This window comes from Notothenia rossii (assembly GCF_949606895.1).
Source record: "Notothenia rossii genome assembly, chromosome: 2".
In the NCBI taxonomy this organism is placed as follows: Eukaryota; Metazoa; Chordata; class Actinopteri; order Perciformes; family Nototheniidae; genus Notothenia; species Notothenia rossii.
This window is the reverse complement of record NC_136904.1, coordinates 45,465,939-45,490,649: the sequence shown is the minus strand read 5'-3', so window position 1 is coordinate 45,490,649 and position 24,711 is coordinate 45,465,939. Positions and strand designations below refer to the sequence as shown.

Below are 24,711 nucleotides of genomic sequence, written 5' to 3'. Positions count from 1 at the left end.
TGTGTGTGTGTGTGTGTGTGTGTGTGTGTGTGTGTGTGTGTGTGTGTGTGTGTGTGTGTGTGTGTGTGTGTGTGTGTGTGTGTGTGTGTGTGTGTGTGTGTGTGTGTGTGTGTGTGTGTGTGTGTGTGTGTGTGTGTGTGTGTGTGTGTGTGTGTGTGTGTGGCCCCGCCCCCTCCTGCCATCTTATCACTAGACAGAGGGGGGAGGGAGTTCTCTCTAAAACACAGTGTCTGTAAAGGGGGGGGGGGAGACTGTCTCCCCCCTTCCTGCCATCTCTCTCTGTTTCTGCTGATGTGTAAAATATACACAATAACGTTTTATATACTTACTCTCTTGTTAAAAGGTGATGAAGTTTGCAGCGTAAGCCAGCCATCAGTCTTCTAGTTTTAAGGTTTTTCATACCTCAAAGTGTGTCTAAAAGTATCTTGGCAAGAGAAAAAAGCCAAAATCCACCTAGGCCATTAAAAAGAAACCGAATTCCACGTTTTACAAATGAACAGACACAAATGCAGACTTGACTACTTGGCAGTTGATTAAAGCAGATTTGTCCGTTTTCATCTCTCAAAGGTTTGGGTCCTGTTCAACACTGGGTACAGAAATATATTCAATATACAGTCATTTGTACGTAAATAATTTTTAAGTTGTAAGCACTTAGAAATATACATTTGATTGCATTTAAAGTGGCTATCGACAACTTATCATAATGAAGTAGTTGATTGCACAAATTTGTAATGGATGTAGAATAAAGACGACATTAGCATTTAAATCTACTCCCTATAAGACTCGCTTTCTCTATGAAATTATGTCTGGCTCTGAGTAGTGTTCTCCCTTTCACAATAAAAAGCCCAAACGCAATACTTTCTGAATCACTGCAGGAAGTAATGTGCTAAAATGCAAATACAAATAGCTTCCAATTAGTTGAACAATTGGAAAACCGCAAGGACTGTGGAAACACCTACTGGCAAAGGATTGTGGATGCAAATGATGCAAAGAGGAAGAAAAAGCATTCTATCTAAAGCTATATAACACAATCTACGTATTGACAGTATGAGTACAACAAAAACAGTATGCATGTTGATGCAAACGACGATGTTCAGTAAACGATCAATCACAATCGAAGGATCCAATGTATTTTTAAATGGAGCAGAAATAGAACTAGTCTCCCAGTTCAAGTATCTTGAACAGAGAGGGTCATATTGGACTCGCACTTTACTTTTTAAGAAACATATCCAGAAAGTATCCAATACCATTAAATTCAACTTGCAACATTTTAAACAAATTAGACCTTTTCTTAACTGTCAATGCTGCAAAGTCATACCTCCACTGTATGAGTCTATCCCACATTGAATACGGTTTTACAAACTGGTCGTCTGCTTGTGCCACACACCTGAAACCCATAGAACAGCTGTTCAAGAGAGCTATCCAGGTGTTTGACAGAAAGCCACAGTCATACCACCACTGTACCATCCTTGAAAATCACAATTTCTTTCAATGTTTCGATGAAACAATAAATTATACAATATTACGACTTTTTGCCTTATTTTTAACACAATAAACTTGTACCTTTTTTTTTTTTTGTGGTTGTAGGGCTTCAAGATATTTTGCATGTCATGCATAAACACGGTGTCATCTTTTCCTTGAAACTGACGTGCTGCCCGTTTTACAAAACAAGTTATTTTTCTGCTTCTTCATCCTCTGAATTTTCCTCCCCCGTCCCTCTTCCTTCAGCCAGCACAACAAGAATCAAGGTGGATCTGTGAAATGAAACACCTCTTCCCAAAGCGTGACTTCCCTATTGAGAGCATGCGTCTAGGGCAGTAGGGTCTAAACCAATTGGCCAGATATACTAACATGCAGAACGTACGGTATGTTTGAAGACTAACCATTTATCCAGTTCAAGCTGTCTTTAAGATGTGACATTGCGCTCTGACTATTCCCCATAAAATCGTGACAAACTATTACTTATTCTTAAATTTGACCGCTTGCTGCTTGGTTGAAAATGATAGATGAAAAATAACCTTAAAAAAAAAAAGACTCAAACAGCGAGGGACATTATACTGGTAAAAAAACTCTCAATTCTACTGATGACTCCCCCCACTCAACGCAATAAGTCCCTCGCTCCACTCAGCAAAGCATCTAAAACTAAGGACCCCACTAAGACGACAGTTTGAAAACTAGCTATGGATCTGAGAAAAACCAAGTCTCCCCCCGCGAGTTGCAGCCAGGAACAAACTCATGGACTACCATCATCACCACCATTCTGCACACCCGAATCTTGCAATACTACTGCTGCTTATTTTGCTCCTTGGGCCAAGACGTCTCTGTTTATGGACACAGTGAAATCAGTGTTGGATGATATTGTGGAGGGGGTGATACATCGGTACAGAGAAGAAATATGCAACGGATGCCGAGTCAGTCACCCCGGCCAGAGGCAACACGATTGTCTGAATGACATGCCCGATTTTTTCTTCAGAAACAATTACAACGCGTTAATGAAAAGACTCTGGCTCACCGACTTCATTACTGAGATCGACCAGACTCTTATTGATAAAGAAATTTTCACGGATGATTGGAGGATCCAAGGCGCTTAGGAGGCTTTTCTGCACAATCTCAAAAATTGTAGACGCCTCAAGGAGAGACTTGAAAAGATCCATGCCGAGTTGGATGGAGAAGAAGAAGACTAATAACCTGCGGTTGGTTGAAGCCAGGGATTTTTTCTTTTTCGATACATTGACTTTTTCTTTAAAGTAAAATACAAATGGGAAACTACTATGCAAAACGCTCGGTATATATTGATCAGAATGTAGTCAATACCCTTTTAATAAGTGTGGTGATGAGGCCGATTGAAAACAGAGTGAATAGTGATCCCCGTGTAAACAGAATGGCTGAAGTTTGTAAACTAGAAGACATTTTGGATATCGTTCGATCTGGCAGTACTATTCCTGGTCATTGGGAAACGATTGTAAACTAAACATTTAAAGTGGTCCTGGAATCTTCATTTTCCGAAACATTCTGTAACATTACGGAAGAAATGAAACAAACATCAAAAGTATATCATGTGCTCTCATTGTATGCTCTGTTTGTAGATGTAATGCATCTTTGTGTCAAAAACAGCATACACATGAATATTTCCAGTAATCTGGGGAATTCTAAGCTGGAGACGGTCCTGGGGATGTTACAATCAGTATAACTATTGATTTTGTCTGTGAAAATGTTTAAATGTAAATAGGACATTTAAAAAAAAAAAAACTTTAAAGTGTTTTTTACATTTTAAAAACTGTTGTCTTCATTATAGCAAGGGGAGCGTGTCTGATACATGTGTATTACAGTCCTTCACATGCACTGTTGTCTTCATTATAACAAGGGGAGGGTAACAGTGAAGATGTATGATACATGTGTATTGAAACGTGCATATTATACCCCCACAGAAACACGGAAACATGGAAACACAGAAACACAGAAACACAGAAAACACTGAAACCACTGAAACACTGAAAAAACACAGAAACACTGAAACACCGTCACACAGAAACACCGAAACACAGAGACACAGAACTACAGAAACACAGAACCACAGAGACACAGAAACACAGAAAACACAGAGAAACACAGAAACACAAAAACACTGAAACACCGACACACCGAGACACAGAAACACAGAAACACAAAAACACAGACACAAAGAAAACACAGAAACATAGAAACACAAAAACACAGAAACACCGACACACAGAAACACCGACACACAGAAACACAGAAAACACAGAAAACACAGAAACACAAAAATACAAAAACACAAAAACACTGAAACACCGAAACACAGAAACACCGAAAACACTGAAAACACAAAAAACAGGCTTGTGTGCTAGTTTTGTTTTTGAATAAACACATCATTATTTTAAAAAGTCAAATAGTATCAGCCTCCCATCAACTTTTTAAAATATTGATGTGTTTATTCAAAAACCATACTAGCACACAAGCCTGTTTTTTGTGTTTTCAGTGTTTTCGGTGTTTCTGTGTGTCGGTGTTTCAGTGTTTTTGTGTTTTGTGTTTTTGTGTTTCTGTGTTTCTGTGTTTTCTATGTTTTCTGTGTTTCTGTGTGTCGGTGTTTCTGTGTTTTTGTGTTTCTGTGTTTCTGTGTTTTCTTTGTGTCTGTGTTTTTGTGTTTCTGTGTTTCTGTGTTTTTGTGTTTCTGTGTTTCTGTGGTTCTGTGTCTCGGTGTGTCAGTGTTTCAGTGATTTTGTGTTTTTGTGTTTCTGTGTTTCTCTGTGTTTTTGTGTTTCTTTGGTTCTGTGTCTCGGTGTGTCGGTGTTTTTGTGTTTTTGTGTTTCTGTGTTTTCTGTGTTTCTGTGTTTCCATGTTTTTGTGTTTCTGTGTTTCTGTGTCTCTGTGGTTCTGTGTTTCTGTAGTTCTGTGTCTCTGTGTTTCGGTGTTTCTGTGTGACGGTGTTTCAGTGTTTCTGTGTTTTTTCAGTGTTTCAGTGGTTTCAGTGTTTTCTGTGTTTCTGTGTTTCCATGTTTCTGTGTTTCTGTGGGGGTATAATACGCACGTTTCAATACACATGTATCATACATCTTCACTGTTACCCTCCCCTTGTTATAATGAAGACAACAGTGCATGTGAAGGACTGTAATACACATGTATCAGACACGCTCCCCTTGCTATAATGAAGACAACAGTTTTTAAAATGTAAAAAACACTTCTTTTTTTTTATTTAAAAAATGTCCTATTTACATTTAAACATTTTCACAGACAAAATCAATAGTTATACTGATTGTAACATCCCCAGGACCGTCTCCAGCTTAGAATTCCCCAGATTACTGGAAATATTCATGTGTATGCTGTTTTTGACACACAGATGCATTACATCTACAAACAGAGCATACAATGAGAGCACATGATACACTTTTGATGTTTGTTTAATTTCTTCCGTAATGTTACAGAATGTTTCGGAAAATGAAGATTCCAGGACCACTTTAAATGTTTCGTTTACAATCGTTTCCCAATGACCAGGAATAGTACTGCCAGAACGAACGATATCCAAAATGTCTTCTAGTTTACAAACTTCAGCCATTCTGTTTACACGGGGATCACTATTCACTCTGTTTTCAATCGTCCTCATCACCACAATTATTAAAAGGGTATGGATCTTTTCTAGTCTCTCCTTGAGGCGTCTACAATTTTTGAGATTGTGCAGAAAAGCCTCCGAAGCGCCTTGGATCCGCCAATCATCCGTGAAAATTTCTTTATCAATAAGAGTCTGGTCGATCTCAGTAATGAAGTCGGTGAGCCAGAGTCTTTTCATTAACGCGTTGTAATTGTTTCTGAAGAAAAAATCGGGCATGTCATTCAGACAATCGTGTTGCCTCTGGCCGGGGTGACTGACTCGGCATCCGTTGCATATTTCTTCTCTGTACCGATGTATCACCCCCTCCACAATATCAACCAACAGTGATTTCACTGTGTCCATAAACAGAGACGTCTTGGCCCAAGGAGCAAAATAAGCAGCAGTAGTACTGCAAGATTCGGGTTTCCAGAATGATGGTGATGATGGTAGTCCAGGAGCTTGTTCCGGGCTGCAACTCACGGGGGGGGGGGGGAGACTTGGTTTTTCTCAGATCCATAGCTAGTTTTCAAACTGTCGTCTTAGTGGGGTCCTTAGTTTTAGATGATTTGCTGAGTGGAGGGAGGGACTTATTGCGTTGAGTGGGGGGAGTCATCTGTAGAATTGAGAGTTTTTTTCACCAGTATAATGTCCCTCGCTGTTTGAGTCTTTTTTTTTTAAAGTTATTTTTCAACTATCATTTTCAACCAAGCAGCAAGAGGTCAAATTTAAGAATAAGTAATAGTTTGTCACGATTTTACGGCAAATAGTCAGAGCGCAATGTCACATCTTAAAGACAGCTTGAACTGGATAAATGGTTAGTCTTCAAACATACCGTACATTCTGCATGTTAGTTTATCTGGCCAATTGGTTTAGACCCTACTGCCCTAGACTCATGCTCTCAATAGGGAAGTCACGCTTTGGGAAGAGGTGTTTCATTTCACAGATCCACCTTGATTCTTGTTGTGCTGGCTGAAGGAAGAGGGACGGGGGAGGAAAATTCAGAGGATGAAGAAGCAGAAAAATAACTTGTTTTGTAAAACGGGCAGCACGTCGGTTTGAAGGAAAAGATGACACTGTGTTTATGCATGACATGCAAAATATCTTGAAGCCCTACAACCACAAAAAAAAAAAGGTACAAGTATATTGTGTTAAAAATATGGCAAAAAGTCGTAATATTGTATAATGTATTGTTTCATCGAAACAGTGTTAAAATCACAAACTTGCCTTTTAGAGTCGCAGTCTTTTACAAAAATTATGTTTTGTTAAGAGCTACCAAAACATAGTAAACATCGCAATTATTCCCAAAACAAACTGGGAATGGGGACATCGATAACATATTTTAATGTTTAATTTTCTTCAGGGCTACCGTAGTGCACATTGATGAACACTTTAAAACAGAAATAATGCTTACAAGTGTAAATGAGCCGGATTTTAGCTTTGGGCTAATTTCCATCTATAGTCCCGTCACATACAGCATATAAGAACATGACATTTATATATATATATATACAGCTAAAATAAAATACATGATATGCAGAAAGAGCATGAGCAGCATACAAGCATTTACCACATGGCAGTACAATGTAGCAGCTATGATATATAAAGTGCAAGAAAGATAAAAGCGCTACATAAAGTGCAAGAGGAGATACCCCTGTGTTAAAGTGCATTTATTTAGCGGTGATTACACGTCTGTTTGTTGCTCAACCATTCTTTAAGTTGACCTTTAAAACTATTGAGAGTGGGACAATCCCGTATCTCAGTTGGGGGGCTATTCCACAATTAGCTGCCTTTAATGGAGAGGACATTTTCTCCAAAGGTGGTCCGTCTGTGGTGGACTTCACAGTCTCCTCTGGTTTCTGACCTAGTGCTGCATCCAGTGTGTTTTCTGTGGATGAATTCCCCCAAGGGGAGGGGGGCCAGCCCATGTAAATATTATTTTTTTAAAAACACATACTTTTAAAAGACATAAAATTGTCAAAAACTCAAGAATTGTGATTTTCGAGGATGGTACAGTGGTGGTATGACTGTGGCTTTCTGTCAAACACCTGGATAGCTCTCTTGAACAGCTGTTCTATGGGTTTCAGGTGTGTGGCACAAGCAAACGACCAGTTTGTAAAACAGTATTCAATGTGGGATAGAATCATACAGTGGAGGTATGACTTTGCAGCATTGACAGTTAAGGAAAAGGTCTAATTTGTTTAAAAATGTTGCAAGTTGAATTTAATGGTATTGGATACTTTCTGGATATGCTTCTTAAAAAGTCAAGTGCGAGTCCAATATGACACTCCCTGTTCAAGATACTTGAACTGGGAGACTAGTTCTATTTCTGCTCCATTTAAAAATACATTGGATCCTTCGATTTTGATTGATCGTTTACTGAACATCGTCGTTTGCATCCACATGCATACTGTTTTTGTTGTACTCATACTGTCAATATGTAGATTGTGTTATATAGCTTTAGATAGAATGTTTTTTCTTCCTCTTTGCATAATTTGCATCCACAATCCTTTGCCAGTAGGTGTTTCCACAGTCCTTGCGGTTTTCCAATTGTTCAACTAATTGGGAGCTACTGTAAGCTATTTGTATTTGCATTTTAGCACATTACTTCCTGCAGTGATTCAGAAAGTATTGTGTTTGGGCTTTTTATTGTGAAAGGGAGAACACTACTCAGAGCCAGACATAATTTCATAGAGAAAGCGAGTCTTATAGGGAGCCAATTTAAATGCTAATGTCGTCTTTATTCTACATCCATTAAACATTTGTGCAATCAACTACTTCATTATGATAAGTTGTCTACAGCCACTTTAAATGCAATCAAATGTATATTTGTAAGTGCTTACAACTTAAAAAATCTTTACGTACAAATGACTGTATATTGAATATATTTCTGTACCCAGTGTTGAACAGGACCCAAACCTTTGAGAGATGAAAACGGACAAATCTGCTTTAATCAACTGCCAAGTAGTCAAGTCTGCATTTGTGTCTGTTCATTTGTAATACGTGGAATTCGGGTTTTTTTTTAATGGCCTAGGTGGATTTTGGCTTTTTTCTCTTGCCAAGATACTTTTAGACACACTTTGAGGTATGCAAAACCTTAAAACTAGAACACTGATGGCTTGCTTACGCTGCAAACTTCATCACCTTTTAACAAGAGAGTACAAGTATATAAAACTTTATTTTGTATATTTTACACATCAGCAGAAACAGAGAGAGATGGCAGGAAGGGGGGAGGAGGGGGCAGGGCCAGGCTCACACACACACACACACACACACACACACACACACACACACACACACACACACACACACACACACACACACACACACCAAAAGGCCTGACAGCCATCGTAAGAGGAAAGTGTGAGAGTAAGGGAGTGTGTGTAAACTAACTTAATCAACACTTTTTGACTAGGAAGGCAAAAGGTGCTTTCTTTGTTCTGATCAACCCCAATCTGCATACTCTGTCTGAATACATTGAGAGTTACTTTTGACTCTAACAGTGTTCCACTGGAGTCATAGCTTTCTGAACTTATTTCTTAGCAGCAATTCGGTTTCTTTTTAATGGCCTAGGCGAATTTGGGCTTTTTTTTTCTCTTGCCAAGATACTTTTAGACACACTTTGAGGTATGCAAAGCCTTAAAATCTAGAACACTGATGGCTGGCTTACGCTGCAAACTTCATCGCCTTTTAACAAGAGAGTAAGTATATAAAACGTTATTTTGTATATTTTACACATCAGCAGAAACAGAGAGAGATGGCATTGAAAGTATGTACATACACATTACAAACATGTAGATAGTAGACAAAAACAAAAAATAATTTCCCAGCCTTTCTGTGTTCTGATCAGCTCTGAATCCGCATATTTTGGTCTGGATATATTGACACCCCAGAGTCTCCTCTCAATCCCCTCCTACCTGCTTTTTCTATACTTTTACAGCCTCAGCCGACTGCAGGACCTTGGGTGTTAAGAGACAGGAGTCTTCATCTCCATGTGAAGACATCCGTGACTGATACACACACACACACACACACACACACACACACACACACACACACACACACACACACACACCTCCTTGGGAGGACATCAGTGAAGGTCCCCACACCCACACACACACACACACACACAAACACACAAACACACACACACACACACTTGGGGGCGGGCCCACCTGTCACTTTTTATGCATACTAATCTGATTGAAACATTTTTTATTATACACCATAAGGCGCAACAGTGGGGGCTTTTCACACCTGTGAATACACATCACCCCCCTCCTATCGACGGATCTCACACCTACTTGGGATATCACACCTACTTGAGATCTCACACCTCGATCAAAGGGGAGGCGGGACTTAGCTCATTTGCATAATGGGGGAGGTGTGACCTGTCACTTTTTTATGCATACTAATGAGACGAAAGCGGGATGAATATAACTACTTGCGGGTTCGACTCTGATGGCCGGGAGGGTGTGCTGCGTTGGGGTGGGGGACTTCCCCAACTCTGCGTGTCTCTTCCTTCCATGGCCGGCCGATATGAAGCCTGACCAAGACGCACCATCTGACTCAGGGGTCCCGCAGCGGGGTCGAGGTTCCCAGCTGGAACCTCCCCACCTCCGCCGCGGTGCACCCGGCAAACACGGTTGTTTCTCGAACCCTCCACTGTTGTCTAGCGGGTGTAACTAAAATACAAGATGTTGTATTTATATATATAATAATAATAATAATAATAACTTTTATTTATATAGCGCTTTTCAATAACCCAAAGTCGCTTACAAAAAAAAATAAAAGTACAGAAAGGGGGTGAACAGGCAGAAGACAACATATTGGACAAGAAAATTGAACATGAACATTACATGAACAGGCAAAGGACAACACAGGGGGGGAGCAAGCATAGGACAACGAGCAAAAGACAACATAATGGAAAAGAGGAAAGAAAAAGTTGATGAATGTATGAATAAGAGATGCAGCGTGGGGTGAATAAGAGATACAGCGTGGGGTGTGAGTGAAGTCAGTGGGTTGGGGGGTAGGGTAAGTTGAAGGCTTGGGAGAAGAGGTATGTTTTCAGCTGGGTTTTGAAGGTAGACAGTGTGGGAGAGTGGCGGACAGATTGGGGGAGGGAGTTCCAGAGACGGGGTGCTGATCTGGAGAATGCTCTGTTGCCAAATGTTTTGAGTCTTGATGGTGGTACTGTGAGGGAGAGAGTGGAGGAGGATCGGAGGGCTCGGGGGGGGTTGTAGGGGATGAGGAGGTCAGAGAGGTAGGGGGGGGCTAGGTGGTGAAGGGCTTTATAGGTGAGGAGGAGTGTTTTGAAGATGATGCGTTGTTTGATGGGGAGCCAGTGAAGAGAGCGGAGAACGGGAGTGATGTGTTCACGGGTCCGGGTGTGGGTGAGGAGGCGGGCAGCAGAGTTTTGTACCATTTGGAGTCTATGGAGGGAATGGGAGGAGATGCCAGTGAGGAGGGCGTTGCAATAGTCGAGGCGGGAGGTGATGAAGGCATGGATGAGGGATTCAGCAGCACGGGGGGGGAGGTAGTGTTTGATTTTGGCAATGCGGCGGAGGTGGAAGTAGGAGATCTTGATGATGGAGCTGACATGGGGGTCAAAGGAGAGGGTGGGGTCCAGGATAACGCCAAGATTGCGTGCCAGGGGGGAGGGGGTGATGGTCGAATTCTCAATGGTGAGTGAAATGGGTCCTGTTTTATTGAGGGTTGATCTGGTGCCTATGATGAGTAGCTCTGTTTTATCACTGTTGAGTTTAAGGAAATTGTGAGTCAGCCATGTTTTTATTGAAGAGATGCAGGTTTCGATATGGGTGAGGGGAGGGTTGTGAGGGGATTTGGTGGTGATGTAGATCTGGGTGTCATCGGCGTAACAGTGGAAATCAAGGTTGAGGCTGCGAATAATGTGACCAAGGGGGAAAAGATAGCAGATGAAGAGGAGGGGGCCGAGGACTGAGCCCTGGGGGACCCCCTGTGTGACTGGGGAGAGGGCGGATGTGTGGCCAGAGAGGGAGATGAATTGTTGCCTGTCGGTGAGGTAGGAGGTGAGCCAGTCGAGAGCGGAGCCCTCAACACCCTGTTGGCGCAGCCTTTGTAGGAGGATTGAGTGATTCACAGTGTCAAAGGCTGCGCTGAGGTCTAGTAGTAGCAGGATGTTGAGGGCACCGGAGTCTGCAGAGGAGAGGAGATCGTTGATTACTTTGACCAGGGCTGTTTCAGTGCTGTGGAGTGGGCGAAAACCAGACTGGAGGGGTTCATAGAGGTTGTTGGACTGGAGGTGGGTGTGGAGCTGGGTGGCGACAATACGCTCCAGTGTTTTGGAGAGGAATGGCAGGTTGGAGATGGGGCGGTAGTTGGAGAGGTTGGCTGGGTCAAGGGTGGGCTTTTTGAGGATGGGGGTGATGGAGGCAAGTTTGTAGATGGAGGGAACAAGACCAAGGGATAGAGATTGGTTGAAGAGGGTGGTGAGGTGGGGGATGAGGACAGGGAGGCAGGCCTTAGTTAGGGTCGTAGGGAGGGGGTCAAGAAAGCAGGTGGTTGTTTTGGATGAGGTGATGATGGCTAGGATGTGGGAGGAGTCAACAGGAGAGAAGGCAGTGAGGGGAGGGAAGGGCGGGTGGACTGGGAGAGGAGGGGGGGCGTGGGGGTTGGAGGAGATAGTGGTCATGGCAGTTAGGGAGCTGTTGATTTGTGAAACTTTGTTGTTGAAGGCGAGGAGGAAGGAGTTGCATAGGTCAGGGGAGGAGGGTGGATTGATGTCAGGTGGCTGGAGCAATTTATTGATGGTGGAAAACAGGATGCGGGGGTTCCGGTTGGTGCTGTCGATGAGGGTGGAGAAGTGGGCAGATTTGGCGGCTTGGAGAGCATCACGGTAGGAGGAGATGTGAACTTTATAGGCTTCGGCGTGGACGGTGAGGTGGGTTCGTTTGAACAATCTTTCAAGTTGACGGCCGGTCTGTTTCATGGTACGGAGTTCCGGGGTGTACCAGGGGGCGGGGTTGGTGAATGAAACAGAGGAGGTTTTCCAGGGGGCCAGAGAGTCGAGGGAGTCAGAGAGAATTGAGTTGAGTGTGGTGGCATAGTCGTCAGGGGAAGAGGGGGCAGAGTCGGGCGGGAAGGCAGAGGATATGAGCTGGGAGAGCGTGAGGGGGTTGACTGCCTTGATGTTGCGGTAGGAGATGGTGCGTTTTTTGGGGTTGTGGGGGGAGGGTAGAGGGGCGGAGAAGAGGATGCAGAGATGATCAGAGAGTGGGAAGGGGAGGGGCTGGGGGTTAGATAATGGTAGAAAGGAGGAGCAGACTAAGTCCAGAATGTGGCCTTTGGTATGGGTGGGGAAGTCAATGTGTTGGGTGAGGTGGAAGCAGTCAAGGAGGGAGAGGAAGTCAGATGTCAGGGGGGCATTGGGCTGATCCATGTGGATGTTGAAGTCGCCGGTAAGTAGGAGGTGGGAAGATAGAGAGGATGCAATGGTGAGTAGTTCAGACAGTTCAGAGAGGAAAGAGGGAATATAAATACATATATATAGATAGATTGATAGATAGATAGATAGATAGATAATAAGTGTCAGTACGATTTTATTTTGTATTTGCGTGCATTTCCTGTTCGGAAGGTGGCGCTGTACTGATAGTGGCGATTTTATTTTGGAATTGTTAGCGTGCACTTCCTATCCTGAGAGTAGAGGTGTCCTCAGAGTGCAGGTGTCCTGAGACTGCTGCCTGCAGGCAGGCTCCCATGGGTATATCTCCACTGGTTAACATGGGTTAACAATACCGTGTAACTGTCACGTTTGAAGGGACGAAATCGTGACATCTTCACGTCTCCCAGCATGGTAAATCGTCACATGTTCACGTCTTGCCGTGATACCGGGTTGGATAAATGATGACCGTTAGTGGCCACAGGTGCGAAAGCTCTCTCCAGAGCTACTGGAAGCCGAATCTCGGGGACCGGAGAAAGTGGAGCAATATTCTCGCCACGCCAAGCAACAGCCTAGAACAACCTCAACTTATACAAGTAACCACGTAAGCCATGCTACTGATGCTGGAAATTTTTTCAGTGATTGCACAATAAATGGCAACATACGCATGAATGTAAATAAATAGCCAAATAATCGATCAGCTGTCTAATATGTTCACTAGCTGTTACGCCCCGTCCACACAGCAGCTTTGAAAAAATCTTGAAAATCATGGAGGTGGGTGTGTCTGACAGCTTGGGGATTTTTTGCGAGCAACGCGACCAACAACCAATCACATGAATCTCCCGCCCCGACATACAAAGCAATGTTAAAACCAAGTAAACTGGATATAAACTCCCCAAACAGGCGAAAACCTACCATTTTCACCCACTGTCTCTGCCACCTCCCTCCATGCCTGGATCCTCCGGTTTGTATCCCGGTAAATAGTACTGATCGTAAAGAACCGGGTGATTTGCCACCGTAATTTCTCGTTTGGAATATGAGGAAATGAACTGCGGTATGTCTCTCCCAGTTTACACGTGGTTTGATTGGCTAGCGCTTGTATTGTCAGATTTGCATAAACGGGATTTGATTGGCTGACGCTTCCGGCTCAGCTTCAAAAGTTGAACAAGTCTCAACTTTTGAATCCTGAAAATCCTGAAAATCCTGGAAATCTTTGCTTTGCTTCCACAATGCAGTTCGGCGAAAAGCGAGGCAAAGTCACGTCACCCCCATTCAAAGATTTTTTTTAAGCTGCTGTGTGGAAGGGGCGTTAGTGTTGTTGCATAGCAACCACCTCGCACTATGTTTTGTGCAGAAGGCAACGGAGGGACTATTTTATTTTGAACATCATTATTTACAAATAACAACTATTTAAATTTGAGTTTATATTTTTCTTTCATATTGCCACACTTGGTAACCATTTTATAAAAGCAATAGCTCACTTCACGCTGTGATATATGCTCATTATATCACAGCTAAGGGGCTTCGCGTCGGGCCGAACCACTCCCCTTAACTGTGATATAATGACCATATACCCTGTCGTGAGCTATTGCTTCATTATAAACTCCCTCCACGGCTTTATTAAATAGCGTACTTCACTTGCTTTATTTACGACTTTTTATTTTAGTGGTACTATTAACATTAACTTTACTTCCTGCAAATTACACAAAATAACCATTTCTCTCAAATATTGTTCACAAATCTGAAAAAATCTGTGATAGTGAGCACTTCTCCTTTGCCGAGAAGAAGATCAGAGTGGCCTTTTATTGTGGCCAGCCTAAGGCACACCTGTGCAATAATCATGCTGTCTAATGAGCATCTTGATATGCCACACCTGTGAGGTGGGATGGATTATCTCGGCAAAGGAGAAGTGCTCACTATCACAGATCTTTTCAGATTTGTGAACAATATTTGAGAGAAATTGTTATTTTGTGTATATAGAAAATGTTTTAGATCTTTGAGTTCATCTCATGAAAAATGGGAGCAAAAACAAAAGTGTTGCGTTTATATTTTTGTTCAGTGTATGATAATAACTGGCTTTCAAGTGTTGTACATTACATGAACACTGTTGCTAGGCAACTGACAACAAAATGTGTTTATTTTTTCTTAGTTAGTCATTGTTTCGGAATGGGGAAATATATTAAAAGAAAAATAAATGTTTCTTCATGTAATTTTTTTATTTAAGATCGTATGTTGCCCTTGACATATGATCTTAAATTAAAAATTACATGAAGAAAAATTATATTTCCCCATTCCTAAACAATGAAATGACTAAGAAAATAAGAAACACATTTTGTTGTCAGTTGCCTAGCAACAGTGTTCACTTAACACTTGAAAGCCAGTTATTATCATAGATGTGCCGCAAATATGACTACTGTGGTGACCACGTATTGATACACTGGTTCATAATTCACACATGGAACTACAATTGGGGTTTTGTTTCCACACGGACCTGTTGTGTGTTCCTTATATATATTGTGTGCCCTCCTGGCTCTTCCTCTTGTCGTCCCGGGCTGCGACCCGACAACATGTCCTTTGCAGCTCTCTATTAAAGACAACTTTGCACCTTCGATGCACCGCCTCTGACTCCCTATCTCTCGGCACTACATTGGTGACCCTGACATATAAGTCTCGCAGAAGTTTCCGAGACGGACCCGAACACGGCAAAGGAAACTCAGGTTTCTTTCTCGAAATGCCGGGGATTTTTGGAATCGTCCGTTGCTGCCACCGGCACGCGGACTGAGGCTCGGTGCACACCTCGCAGAATGGCTGGGGACGTTGCTCGCCATTCCCGCATCGGTCTTCCAACCAACAGGGAGACGATGCACGACCCGCTGGGTAGGGATGAACCCGATTGCTACCTCCTGGGGCTGTTTTCTTCTGCTCGTGCGGCTGCACGTCCAGGCTGCGCTAGCCTTCGACGACTAGCAGCTAACCTCGTTAGCTAACGGCTACGGCTAGCGGCTACCGACGGCTGCCAGCTAGCGGCTAACGGCTAGCTGCTAACGGTTATCGACCTTTTGAGTTTTGTTTTTTTCTTCCCTGGTGCCTGAGAGGAGGTTCGACCATGTCTGGTCGGCCTCGTGTGGATCCTCTCACGATTTCACCTACCTTTTTTGGACCGTGGACAGTACGGCCCTTTTTGAGCTTTTTCTGGTGCCTGAGAGGAGGTTCGACCATGTCTGGTCGGCCTCGTGTGACCCTCTCGCCGTTTCATCACCTCGACGGCGGCTTCTGACGCCACCCGCGCTCTCATCGGCGCCTGGGTGGCACGCTTCTGGACCCCGTCTCGCCTCGGCGGTTTCGGACGTCGCCCATGCCTTTATTGGCCCGTGGGTGGCGCACTCCGGGACCCTGCCTGGCCTCTTCCTTCGCCTCGGCGGTTTCGGACGTCGCCCATGCCTTCATTGGCCCGTGGGTGGCGCGCTCCGGGACCCTGCCTGGCCTCTCCTCTTACCGCGGCTCACGGTTGGCCTCGACGGCAGCTTCGGACGGCGCTCAGTCTGGCTTCTCCCCTGTCCACGGCTCCTTCCTCCCGGGGTGACTGCTCCTGCCTTCCTGGGATTCCGCTCCGTCCTTCCGGAGGTTTCATGCCCGCCGCCGCCGTGCCTTCGCCTGCGGCCGGGCAGCGCTTTTTCCTGCTGGGTTCGCCACGACACCTACTGCAGCCCCCTTACAACGGCCCGTTCCGGCCCGCCCCCGGTGGGGGTGCCCTCGCCCTCATTAGGGTCCCTACCCTCTCATGCGGCCTCCTTTCGTCGGCCCGTTCCATGGCCCGGTCCTCAATTGCGACCCCGCCCTCCTCGGCCCCTGTGGTGCTTCCTCCACGGACGCGAGGATTTATTTTGCCATATTTGAATTCTGGGGGGGCTTGTGTGGTGACCACGTATTGATACACTGGTTCATAATTCACACATGGAACTACAATTGGGGTTTTGTTTCCACACGTACCTGTTGTGTGTTCCTTATATATATTGTGTGCCCTCCTGGTTCTTCCTCTTGTCGTCCCGGGCTGCGACCCGACAACATGTCCTTTGCAGCTCTCTATTAAAGACAACTTTGCACCTTCGATGCACCGCCTCTGACTCCCTATCTCTCGGCACTACACTACCAAATTAATTTGCAGGAAGTAAAGTTAACGTTAATAGTAGGCCCTACCATTAAAATTAAAAGGCGTAAATAAAGCAAGTGAAGTAGGCTACATTTAATAAAGCCGTAGAGGGAGTTTATAAACCTGGTTAAAGAGTAACCGCCTTACGGGACGCTCTAAGTCAGGCCTATTCAACTGGCGGCCCGCGGGCCGCATGCGGCCCAGAACCAACTCCCGAGTGGCCCAGCCTCCCGTAGCCAAATTCCTACAATAGTACAGACCATGAACGCAACACTCCGCGTTGCATAGAAACCACCAAACCACAACGCAGCACGTTTTTTGAAAGTGCATCTAGTGGTGCTAGTAACGGTGGTCCTATGATAGCAACTCTAAAACATGTCCCTCTCAACTCTGAAGCGTAAACAGAGACAAAACGGTAATTGATCTTGTGGAGCAGATCCAAGTCAAGCTGGACCTTTTCGCTACCGACTTGAGCACGGGTCGGATGCTGCATTTTCCGACGCTCCCCAAACACATCACATCTCCGGCACAAATCACGGATGTGATGACAGATTTCATTGCGAGGTTGAAAGAGAAATTTGCCGGTCGATTGGATGGACTTGCTCTGCCCACAGACGTGATGATGGGCTTTGCCAGAGACCCCTTCACTGTTGCAATAGAGGGGGACGTATCAACCGGAGCAAAGGAAGTGGTCCCCTGTCTCGACAAGGGGAAATATACACTGGAGCTTATTGACATGCAGCGCACTAACGGGCCAGCGAAGTTTTGGAGTGATGTCAAAAAACAGCAGTTCCCTAACGTTCAGGAAGTAGCGATCTGTGTGCTCAGTATGTTTGGATCAACATACACATGTGAATCAAGCTTTTCACACATGAACTCAATCAAAAGTAGCACTCGCTGCTCCCTGACTGACAGCACTCTTCACCAATGTCTTAGGATTGCATTGACATCTTATGAGCCAAAAATCACTGCTCTTGTTCAAAACAAAAAATGTCCCCTTCTCCCATTTAGAACTACAATTGGGGTTTTGTTTCCACACGTACCTGATGACAAATCACAAATGAGGTGATAGTAAGCACCTAGAGTAGTTTACTATAGTAGACGTGTTGTGTAGTATTCATTCATACAGTATAGTTACCCGTATCCCTTGTTATGGGTTTGTGCACTGAAGGGTTTGACAGTTCTTTCTGTATTCATTTAAGTGCACTTTGTAATGTGTCTGGGTCAAATGTGACCAAAACGTATGATTTTTTTGTTGTTACTTGAAAAGTGAAAAAATATTGCTACAGTAGGCTACTACCTCTTTGTGTTGCATTGGAGCTCTTTAGCTGTTTTTTTTGTATGTGAGGACATTTATTAAGACTGCTATTATTGTATTCAGTAAATGCACTTTGTGATGTGCCTGGTTCAAAAAAAATAACCTGAATATTTGACTTCTAAAGCAAACAAATGTAATGCTACAACTGTGCACTTTTTTTTCAGATTCTGTTAAATTAATGCTAATTTGTTGTGTTTTTATGCACTTTTTGACCTACCTTTGTTAGATGAACAATGAATAAAAATTGCATGTTTTTCATCGCAGTAATATGTGTTGGTTTAAAATGTGTCACTACCCGCTTTTTACAGGCCGCTGAATGTCTGGCCCAGCTGAATTTTGTAGTTATAAAATCTGGCCCAACTGAATGTGTAGTTGAATAGCCCTGCTCTAAGTAAACCAAACACAAGACGACCCTTCACCTGGCCTCCTATTGGTTGAGGGATTTGAAATGGTTTTTGCACAGAAAAAATCCAAGCGCAGAGCAGAAATCTGAGAGCAGACATTTTTCGAGCGCAGTCAGCACACAGAAACAGTCTGAGTGCAAGGAGAAGGTTCAAAACTGGAAAACAGGAAATCTTTGCAAGCAGCAATATATCTGAGTGCAAGCGTACAGTTTGAGGAGAAGCAGAGCAAATCTAAGCGCAAGGAAAGGGTTTGACTGAAAGAAATACAAAATCTGAACGTGAAATCAATAAATGATGCTTTCAAATTGAAAGAACATATTTACTGCATAATGATAAGTTAAAGCAAAAAGCATATCTCATATTCAGTGTTAAATAACACTTCTATATTTTTTGATGGAGTTTCTTCCTAAAGTTGGGAATGTCAAGTGAAAAGTAAAGAACTGGAGTCCGGACATGGTTGGCTTAGCAAATACACTGTAGGCAGGGAGAAACAGCTAGGCTGATTCCATCCAAAGTGAGAACACACACGTACACCTGTGTGTGTGCCTGGAGCTGCAGTCACAGCTGTGTTTCCGCTCTGTCTCCAGGAGATGCTTCAGAGGACGACCTGCTGTCCTCCTGCCTGCCACCCGACCGCCATGCCACGCTGCCGCTGGCCAACACACATGCACAGTCCCAGCCACACATACACACACACTCCCCGACACACTACCCCACCTACCCTGGACAGTGACATGCACAGGAAGATGTGGACATTCCAAATGATGCAGACACGATACATATACCTACATGCATGCAGGCGCACACTGTTCCTCCTTGTATTAGTTTTATAGTCGGTCTCACCTCACAGGATAGGTTTCTGTGGGACTAACACTAGCTAACAGACAATGCTGAAAGCAGCGAGTACTTGAGAATACTGAGCTTCCTGACATGACCGCAGTTCCCACAATTCCGCTGTACACTAGGGATGTTTTTTTCCACCTCCAGGATGAGAAACTCTCGCAGGTTTGTATAAACTGCGTGCTGTCTAAATAAAGGACTGAGGGCCCTAAGAATGCTTTTTAAAACTTAGGTTTTATTATATATTGCCCAACCAGGTTGAATTGTTTCCAACTGTTTCCAAAGTCATCCATAAATGCGGGGGAAAGTCTTGAAGAGCAATTAGCAGGACTTTTCTGTTACTGGATTTATACTACATGTTTTTGCTCAAATTATTTCTCTCTCGCGCAAAAACTGGTCCCTCACCAAGACACCTGCCACCTGTAGTGTACAAAAAGATCATATCAATTCAAACTTATGTTATATGTCTATAACATAAGTTCTACATTTTATACAAGGAAGTTTCAATGAGAGACATACATACTTTGGTCCTAATAATAAGGACAATGGGAATTTTTGTAAAGGAAATGCTCAATTTAAATCAAAGTAATCATCACATATTTATAACTTATTAATATTGGATCACTAACACACTAAAGTTTGGAGAATTTGCGTCAGTTACTATGAGTGAAGCCTAGTGCAACACAAACAACGACTTTGAGGAAAACTCTAAAGTGTGCATCAACTCTATAGTTTGTATGATCGACAGCGTCAAGACTCAGGGAGGGGGTTTTCACCCCGCCCCCGCGTGTGGCCATGTGGAACAGATATGTATACTTATTTGATGACACATCACAGATCATTTTAGGCATATTAAAGCTTTTACAAACAAAGCCACAGTAACTTGTTACTAAGCTATATGGATAGATTTTAGAGAGGAATCTGAAATTCCAAAGTTTTTGATATGGTGCGTATACAGTAAAGTAGACATGCTGTTATCTGATGTTGTAGCATGAGTTTCTCATCCCAGGAGTGACACATTTACCAAACGGCTGCCATGGGGTTAACGTCAATAGGGCCTGTGTGTGTTACATTGAATACTACGTGGGACGGGATTGCATGGTGCCTTAATAGCACCACATGGACTGTGCTATCCTTGGAAATACATTGACATTCCCTTATGGACAGTTCCCAGTGTGCCAGCTGACATGTGGTCTGAAGAACTCTTGATCATTTCACTGTCCACGTCTGGATCAATACCTCTGATTTAGCTGATAACTGATGTTACTTTACAGTTCCTGGATATGTTTTGCTTTGCTGAGGTTCTGAACCTTGGAATGAAACTGTGATTGATTGGCGCCTGTTCTCAACTGGATATTCAATTTTAGAGCTTCATATTTTCACTGGGGTGTGCTCCTATTGAGCTATATTTGCACAACCCTTTTTTTTCTTATGTTATTCAAGGGTTAAGAGTGCAAGACGAACTAACATTGTCGAGGTCAACGGATTGGGATTTTGGAAAGCCCATACTGATGATACATTTGGATTGGACCTGCCAATAACTGATATTCAGTTACTTAACTTGTGATCCCGTGAATGACAGATCAAAAATGTTTGTATGTATTTATTACTAGAGCTACTAAACACTAAACACTGAAATGGAAAAATGTTTGAACCGTGTTCAAACATTTGCATTCACAGAATCTCTGAAGGGCAAGGGCGGAAATGATACAGGTGCAACACCAGAGCACAACTGGAAAAGAGTTTGCCTAAATGATATGTGACAGTGTCAAAATAGAAGCATTGAATTGTCCCATTGGGCTACAAACACATCATGGTTAGATTACATTTTGTCTTTCTCCCAAAAGTCACACCAGAGAAACCCGTGAGCATTTGACAGAAATATCTGAACCACCCTGAAGGGCACATGGACCATTCAAGCACCCTATGATGTGACAACAGGGAGACAATGGAAGCTGATTTGCTAGTCTAGGAGACTGATGGTCTTATGGGATGATTCTACTCTAAGACCTTGGATCTCATTTACATTTTTGCAAACCCTTTATATCGTACCATTTTTCTGACCAGGTTGATATTAAGAGAACTACGAACACAACCACATTGCTCTTAAGAATGTTAAACAAGAAACTCAAGATGACAGATGGTCCGGAGTGCCAAACAACCCCCCCCAGGTTAGAGAATAAAGAAGGTAAAGGTTTTACCTAAAGTGATCTTGATTTAACAAACCTGACTGAAATTGATCTGAACCTATTTGACTGTTTCAGTGGTAATCTTTCATGAGTGTCGTATTTTAACACCCATTGCAGAGTGAACATCCAATCATAAGTGGAGAGAACTGAGTACAGGTGTGAATGCACCCAGGATGCATTGAGATCATAGCGGTGGTGGCGAAGTCGATAGGGAGTTGGCTTGGCAGGGATTAATAAAAGTCCATCTTAATCTTAATTTCTTAATAAGTGTTGTCTTGTAAAAACACAAGTGTAAACACCTGGGTTATCCTCTAAATCAGTGGTTCTCAAACTTTTTCTGTCAGGCCCCCCTTTTGGAAAAAAAAAAATCACATTGCTAGAACAGTGATAATAAAACAATGCTCCATAAGTCTGTGTGCTCAAAAAAACAAAAACATAATACAATTGTGCAATCCCTTTGCTAGAACAATAAGTTATAATACTTTGCAATCTGTGCAAAAAAAAAATGAAAAGAAAGAAAATGTGTGTCTTATCACAGCATTAGTGGCTGCAATGAGCCTGTGTTGCACTGCACATTTCTTTAAAACAGGGTCGCAGGCTCAGTGGCGGCACCAGAGATTTTCTTTTGGTGGTGCTGTGGGGTAGCTTGACGTTTCATAGAGGGTGCTCAAACATGTAGGGTTTCCCTTGAATATTCTACTGCAACACTCCCCACGCAAATACACAGTACACCCGCGACTGTTACAATGAAGGCTCAATAATCAGCTCAGGGCATATAGGTGTAAGCAGGGGTAAAGTGCTATTTTTATAAGTGGGGGGTGGACCTAACATCCTCTAGGGGGGTCCGGGGGCATGCTCCCCCGAGAAGATTTGTTTTAAATATTGAAGTTAAAAGCATCAACCTGGTGCACTTTGAGAGCAACAAGAAGAGATCTATGGATACATCTCTCAACACCCATATGAAACAGAACTGTAAGCAGATTTACTTTTTCTTTATGGATATTTTACAAATCACTCCCCTTTTAAACTGTATTCTTGTTTTACTGTTATATAGTATTTTATACCTGTTTTTCATTTATTCTCTTATTTTTGTATAGGCCTACCTATAATGATCATATGAAGGTGTGCCTCGGAAATATTTGTTTACATTAATCGTGACCAAACCGTTTGAGAACCACTGAGATAACTTAGACTGAAGTTAGGACTCTCCTCCACCTTGTTGTTGTCTCCTTATACCCGTTAGCGTAGCTCGCTAGCACCAGAAGCTAACAACAACGATCTCCGGTACCGGTGCGCTATCTCTCTCGCTCACGCACGCACACAAAATGGCTCGTTCCACACACACACAGAGCCGTGCTTGAATGAAACACAGAGACCCAGACGTACTTGTACTGTAGCATTATTATTTTCGAATAAATAATAATAATAATTTTTTTTTTTTGTCCTAACAATTTTTCCTCCTGGTCTCTTGCTGTCATGCCTCTACGCCCCCCAGGGGTGGCGCGCCCCCCACGTTGAGAAACACTGCTCTAAATTGAAGATGTTGCCAAGTTCCCACCTCTCATGAATGATTTTAGTCAAGTCAAATGTGAAAACATACATTTTAAACATTCCCAAAAGTATGAAATTAAGAGCCAATTGTTAATAAACCTGCATTTTTCTTAACTAATGTCATCGTTCACAAGGGGGCATCGTATCATTAGAAGTCTTTCCATAGCTGTAGTAATGATGCTTAAAACCTGCTTTTCAAGTTCATAATTTTTGAGGCAGGAGACTGAACCCTGGTAGGGGTTTAATACATCTGCCTACATTTTTTGTGGCGTTGGAACATCAATTATTCTTAGTGTCATTTTTTTCTGGTGTCACCGTCGTTACCTTAACGTTCCCTCCTGCCTACCGCAAAGCTGTCTGTGTGACGGTCTGAAGGAAACTGTCACTGTGGCTGCTTGACTTTATACTGCCTTTCTATAACAATAGTTATTTAATATGACTCAGCCATTCCTTTTGTTTCACTTTAGAGGTGAGGTATGTTGGGAGGAAGATGACTGATAGGCTGCCTGCAAAATAAAGGTTGGATCATGTTTTTCAACCGCTGGCTCATAGGAGTTATCCTTTGACTGCTGCCTTTTGATTCTGTCCCAAGGGTTTAAGACTGTTAATATGACGGTGGAGATTATACCACAGCAATGTGACGTATGGGAACACACAGCATACACCCCTGTGAAATGCCTCTATCTGGATTCTGCTGGAATCCTTTTTTTGGTTTTGCGTTATTTTATATCATGACAGGGCTAACCATTGTGTTGGTTGTTTATGTGATGTTAGTTGCGTAGATGTGTTTTGTGTGAGTTTTGTATATATTGCTATTTATTTCGTATGAGATGTGTGTGATTGTGTGTGATTGTGTGTGTGTGTGTGTGTGTGTGTGTGTGTGTGTGTGTGTGTGTGTGTGTGTGTGCGTGCGTGCGTGCGTGCGTGCGTGTGACAGAGAGAGAGAGAGAAAGGGGTGGCAAGAGGGATTATGGGAACATGTTCAAAGTACAGACAGAAATAAACTATAGCATCCAACAGAGAGGTGTTTCATTATGAGAGGAGCACAATGTGAACAAGTATAGCTAAACGAAGTGATTAGGTTGTTTCAGTAAGCTAATTCAGATTGAATAAGGTCAGGCTGCTCACTCATGATTTGGAAACACAGACCTGAAACATAAAGCATCGAGTCATTAAAGAAAACACACTTTGTTATTCAAAGCAACAGAGAAACACATTTTAAACAGAATTTATTTAAAAAAAAAATTAAAAGTAAGAAAAGTTCATTTTAATTATTTTCTAGTACCTGGTTTGTACAAGTGACCTAAAGCCTTTATATGGTGGAAGTAAAATGTTTAAACTTTCACACTGGTTGTCTGTCTCTGGTAGTTCTGGTAGCAGTGTGCCTGGGTATCTGTTTAACAAGAAAATGGTGAAGAAGCTACTGTCATCAAGGCCACAGACCTGAGTCAAACATTTTACCTTTCATTTAGTTAAAGAGCACAGCGGTGAGCTTATTGATAATATCAGTATGCTTTGAAAAACCTACAATAACAATGTTAACCTGTATTCATGTCCATTTTTACCATCTAAGTCTAGCATGCTTCAATCTGCTTATAATGTCTTGACTGAAAGGTCAGCTGGGAATGCCATTCATTCATGCAGATATCTGGCAATAAACAATAGTATTGACATGACGATGGTGCTGGAAAGACAGCATGTGACCTTCTTTATAACAGTATGAACATGAATGCCT

The 24,711-nt window shown here is 42.9% G+C and overlaps 1 protein-coding gene across 4 annotated transcripts in view; it reads left to right on the top strand.

Annotated features, from left to right (window-relative positions):
* The window catches only part of dok4 (docking protein 4), a 166,989-nt gene extending 144,131 nt beyond the window's left edge, over nucleotides 1–22,858 (top strand). For all 4 annotated transcript variants that reach the window (XM_079667222.1, XM_079667221.1, XM_079667223.1 and 1 more), the window contains one exon: nucleotides 18,984–22,858. In XM_079667222.1, coding sequence (XP_079523348.1) covers nucleotides 18,984–19,129 — 146 coding nt within the window. In that variant the 3' untranslated portion in view covers nucleotides 19,130–22,858. The remainder of the gene's footprint in view (nucleotides 1–18,983) is intronic.
* The last annotated feature ends 1,853 nt before the right edge of the window (nucleotides 22,859–24,711 follow it).